Source organism: Selaginella moellendorffii, unplaced genomic scaffold (assembly GCF_000143415.4).
Source record: "Selaginella moellendorffii unplaced genomic scaffold, v1.0 SELMOscaffold_106, whole genome shotgun sequence".
In the NCBI taxonomy this organism is placed as follows: Eukaryota; Viridiplantae; Streptophyta; class Lycopodiopsida; order Selaginellales; family Selaginellaceae; genus Selaginella; species Selaginella moellendorffii.
Window position 1 is genome coordinate 500416 of NW_003314367.1, and position 5399 is coordinate 505814.

Here is a 5399-nt window from a genome sequence, read left to right on the forward strand (position 1 = left end):
TGGTTGCAATCACTAAGTAAAAACTAAATAAACCAAGTGCTTGTTACATATTGAACTTAAACAAGTTTTAATAAATTGTTCTCTTTTTAGAATTAGCATCTAACCATCCCAGCGGAGCTGGGTTCCCTGCTAGTCAAACTCTTTATTTAAAGTTGCTATTTTGGCATCGGCATCACATATTCTATTTTTAGAATATCCATTTTTTCTTATGGCAGATGCTCTTGATTCAACGATCCAGATCTGTGACGCTCCAAAGCAATGGTGAGGATTGTGACATGGTGGCAAAGAGCTTGGTTTTAGGTTTAAGAAACGGTTATTATGGCTGTTCACAAGCCACCAGCGACTTGTGAACCTCTAGATATTACGCTACAAACCATCTGTGGGTATGCGCCATGGATCTTTTCTTTCATTTGTTGTGATTTCTAGGCCATTTTCTTTTCACAAACTTGGTCCTGGACAAAATGATGGAGACCGCTAAGGAAAGTGGCATCCAGTGAAGAATTGTCAACCTCTCCTCCATCACACTTACAGCGGTGGAATCCAGTTCTCACACCTTAATGACAAAGCCTGGTACCAAACGACTTTCTTTTCTCGTGAGCTTACATTCTTCCTTTTTTCTTCCAAAAGGTACTCCGACAGTAGAGCATACAGTCCATCCAAGCTCGTGAACATCCTCCATGCCAAAGAACTGGCAATGAGATTCAAGGTATTTGTCTAATGCTTTGAAATCTCTCCCACCTTTCTCTTTCGTCAATGCTTTCTCTTTCGCTGATTATGCCAAAGGAGTTGACATCACAGCCAATGCTGTTCACCAGGGTTTATAATGTCGCCTTTGATGCGGCACACATTCTACATAATGAGTTTGTCTGTTAGCCTCGTCATTGTTTTCGGTTACTTATGGAACTTTGATCTTCATGCAGGGTTTCTCAAGTTCTTCTCCAGCTTCCTTTGGAAAAATGTGCCACAGGTAAGAAGAATTCTCCCAATTATCTGGAAGTTTTTTGTGACTAATACGTGATTGATCTCTCAGGACGCTGCAATGACGTGCTACACGGCTTTACATCCAAGCCTCAAGGACGTCACCGGGCAATACTTCGTGGATTCCAACAAATCCAGCTGTAGCGCTTATGGCAGAGATCCCGAGCTCGCTCACAAGCTATGGACCTTCTCCCAGGAGCTTATAGACAAGCGTTCTCCGTCCTAAAGGTAAAAGGTTGATGGTGCTAAAGAGCGAGTGAGCTTTCGGTTACTTATGGCCCTTTGATCTTCATGCAGGGGTTTTCAAGTTCTTCTCCAGCTTCCTTTGGAAAAATGTGCCACAGGTAAGAAGAATTCTCCCAATTATCTGGAAGTTTTTCGTGGCTAATACGTGATCAATCTCTCAGGACGCTGCTACGACGTGCTACACGGCTTTACATCCAAGCCTCAAGGACGTCACCGGGCAATACTTCGTGGATTCCAACAAATCCAGCTGTAGCGCTTATGGCAGAGATCCCGAGCTCGCTCACAAGCTATGGACCTTCTCCCAGGAGCTTATAGACAAGCGTTCTCCATCCTAAAGGTAAAAGGTTGATGGTGCTAAAGAGCGAGTGAGCTTTCGGTTACTTATGGCCCTTTGATCTTCATGCAGGGGTTTTCAAGTTCTTCTCCAGCTTCCTTTGGAAAAATGTGCCACAGGTAAGAAGAATTCTCTCAATTATCTGGAACTTTTTCGTGACTAATACGTGATTGATCTCTCAGGACGCTGCTACGACGTGCTACACGGCTTTACATCCAAGCCTTAAAGGACATCACCGGGCAATACTTCGTGGATTTCAACAAATCCAACTGTAGTGCTTATGGCAGAGATCCCGAGCTCGCTCACAAGCTATGGACCTTCTCCCAGGAGCTTATAGACAAGCATTCTCTGTCCTAAAGGTAAAAGGTTGATGGTGCTAAAGAGCGAGTGAGCTTTTGGTTACTTATGGACCTTTGATCTTCATGCAGAGGTTCTCAAGTTCTTCTCCAGCTTCCTTTGGAAAAATATGCCACAGGTAAGAAGAATTCTCCCAATTATCTGGAAGTTTTTCGTGGCTAATACGTGATTGATCTCTCAGGACGCTGCTACGACGTGCTACACGGCTTTACATCCAAGCCTCAAGGACGTCACTGGGCAATATTTCGTGGATTCCAACAAATCCAGCTGTAGCGCTTATGGCAGAGATCCCGAGCTCGTTCACAAGCTATGGACCTTCTCCCAGGAGCTTATAGACAAGCATTCTCTGTCCTAAAGGTAAAAGGTTGATGGTACTAGAGAGCGAGCTAGCAAACGAGGACAACTCGGCAATCATTTGTGGATAGACTGTATTTACTGTTCTCAAAAGCTCGAGCTCGAGCTTGATCAAAAGTAAGACGCGTTGCCTACATTGCGCATTACTAAAACTTTGGTTTCGAGCATGTCGTCCATCGCGTACTTGACACCCTCTCGTTGGATTGCAGAGTCTTTGATCCCACCATATGGCTGGTTATCAACGTGCATGCTTGGCGAATCATTGAGGCAAAATCCTCCAGCTTGTGAAGATCGAATAATCATCAAACAAACAATCAATACTTTCTATATCTCAAACACAAAGCTACCTGTATGTGCTCAAACACATAGAAGGCCTTGTTTAGATCATGCGTAAAGGCGCTGGCTTGGAGACCGTAATGCGTGTTTCCTTCACGGCTTCCTTGAAATCACTGTGTCACCACCGTTTTAGTTTAGAGAGAGAAAAAGAGTAAATAAGAACTTTAGGAGCTAAGAAACTTTGAGAGCTTACTTGTATGAGTAGAGAAGGATCACGGGACCGAGAATCTCTTCCTTCCTTGCATCTGTGTCAAAGGGAGCGTCTTCCAGGATCGTTGGCTCCATGAAAGCTCCCCTTTGCTTACTACCAACTAGAAGTTTGGCACCTGCCTTCACTGCCTCGTTCACGCTCTTCTCCACTATAGCTGCCGACGACTTGGATATCATGGGCCTGATGGACGTGTCATCTTGGCGAGGATCTCCACCTTTGAGTTTCTTAAAGGCAGCAATCAATGCGGCCTTCACCTACACAATCAGCACCAGATACATTAGATCAAAGCTTGATTTGAGAACAAAGAATACAATAGAATTTAAATACGAGTGTCAGATACCTCCTTGTAAAGGCCACCTCTCATGTAAAGATGCTGCATGTGAATACACAACTGGCTGCTTTGATAGAATCCCTTGTGGTGCTTTTGTTATATATGCCAAGTCCATTTACAATATTGACATATTCCCACCTTAACTCCAAGGATGTAGATAGTGGCAATAGAATTTGAGTGTTATAAATGGGTTTTACAAGATGAGAAATATATAAACCATTACTGAATCGTAAATTTGAGTATCAAAAAAACAATTAATATTTAAAGTATAGATTTTTTTAGTTAAAAACCAGATAGTGGAGTATTTGAAACAAGAAAGAAAATAAAAGAGTGCTATTGTTTTGAAATATAAATTACTAATTATGTTATAAACTAATTTATTTTTCTATTCAGAGAAATTTTTGATGATATAAATATCCAAAACATGCATATATAGTTGAGTAAATTTTAAAAATGTGATTAGTTTTGGAGGATATGTATAAGTAAAATTAATTTCTTAAATTATATTTAGTCTTCAAGAGTAGAGTTTTCTAACATTCATCTTAAAATTAAAATACATAATACCTGTAAATATTAATTTTATAAATGTTTTGATAAATACTTGCAATACTTGAGTTAAATGTCAATAATATAGTTTATATTATTTGAAAAGTATAGTAAATATCAATATATTTTTTGTTAACATAGAAAAATGATATCTAACTATACAATTTTAACTTTTAAAAATTCTTTAAAATTTAAATATCAACAATGTAAATTTTAATACAATAAAATGATGAATTATTGAGAATAAAATACAATAGTAAGACTTTACTCACAAATGATAAATTTACTACTACAATTTTTTTTTCAAAATAAAAATGTAACAATAAATAATTAAATATATATATATTTTAATGACATTATATAGTTTTTTATAAAAAATATATCAACATTAATATTTACATAGTAATGTGTCTGATCCATGTTTATATTTAAAATATTAATATTTTTATAATATATTTTAAGAATGTAATAATGTGTCCGTTTATATAATTTTTGAATAGTAAGTAGTGTTGAATCATTTAATAGTAATGTATTTTTAAATTGGAATGCATAGTTTTATCATAAGGCATTAGTACTGGTTTGTCCTAATACAAACATTATATCTCCAATATAATTATTATATTTGGATGTACCTCTTTTCAAATACCTATAATGTAGTGTGAATATCTAGATACATTTACTGTATATTTTTAAATATAAAAAAAGACACATAACAGAAATTCTATTATTCTTTTGTAAACTATAAAACTTAGAGGCACCATTACAATTCAGATAAAAAGTTTATGCAATAAAAATTATAATTTCTCCAAACTAACCTTTTATTTTTTGGTAGTAAAACTCAATTGCTTTTAAAGCCTGACAGCAATCTTCTAGATGTGTTTAGGGTTTTGTAGCTTTTAATAAAGTAAATAAAAAATTCAAATTCAAATTTAATGATTATTAAAAAATGATCTTATCTTCCCCAACACTTGCATTATTATCTCAGTGCGTTATTGTCCATTTCTCTGGAGATGAATATTAGCAAAGTTAAGCTAAATTTAACCTTGTATACAATCAAAATTTCTAATATTGTAAAATTTGAAAAGAAGATCTATTTATCTTGGGTATGCTATATCTCCCAGCAGATATTTCAGCATACTCTTTGTTCTATAGAATGAAATCTTTATAAAAAAAAGAGTACTTGATTGATTTGATACTACATTACGAAAATTAAACATAATTTTGCTGCACAAAGATGGTATGCAGTAGACATATTAGAAAATATACTTAAAATTTAAAAATAAATAAAGTAGTGACTATAGAAAATAATATAATTCTATCATATATAGAAAAATGATAGAAAATAGCTTCAATTCAATTCAATTCAATTCAATTGAAAAAATATGTGAATTTGTAATTAAAATTGTAATTCTATTCCTCCAGCCTCAATCAAACCTCTAGCTATTTTATCTTATAAAGTAGGTTTATTTTTATGAATAATCTTATGATACTTATTTCAGATTCATCAATTAATCTATTCACATAGAGTTGTTGGTTAGCTCATATATACTCTAATATCTGTGTAAAATCATAAAGTTATAATACGTTTTTTAAGACTAATAATGTGTTCTTTGATACATTGAAAAAATAAATAAATATAATGACGTATAGAAAAAAATATGATTGAGACAACATTAGACACAATACAAAAGGAAACCATCTAAAAA

General features: G+C 35.2%; 1 protein-coding gene across 1 annotated transcript; it reads left to right on the forward strand.

The window, feature by feature from the left end:
• The first annotated feature begins 318 nt into the window (after positions 1-318).
• On the forward strand, positions 319-1559 carry LOC9630806 (short-chain dehydrogenase TIC 32, chloroplastic). Its single transcript, XM_024664056.1, has 5 exons — positions 319-383; positions 628-706; positions 1031-1190; positions 1276-1322; positions 1386-1559. Exons 1-5 carry the CDS (start codon positions 319-321, stop codon positions 1557-1559), a joined length of 525 nt encoding a protein of 174 aa, XP_024519824.1.
• Positions 1560-5399: the final 3840 nt, after the last annotated feature.

Excerpts from the sequence above, each read along its gene's own strand:
- LOC9630806 (XM_024664056.1), top strand. The coding sequence starts at position 319 with ATGGCTGTTCACAAGCCACCAGCGACTTGTGAACCTCTAGATATTACG. Across the intron at positions 384-627 it reads ACGCTACAAACCATCTGTGG|GTACTCCGACAGTAGAGCAT; the intron begins GTATGCGCCATG and ends TTCTTCCAAAAG. Across the intron at positions 707-1,030 it reads AACTGGCAATGAGATTCAAG|GACGCTGCAATGACGTGCTA; the intron begins GTATTTGTCTAA and ends TTGATCTCTCAG.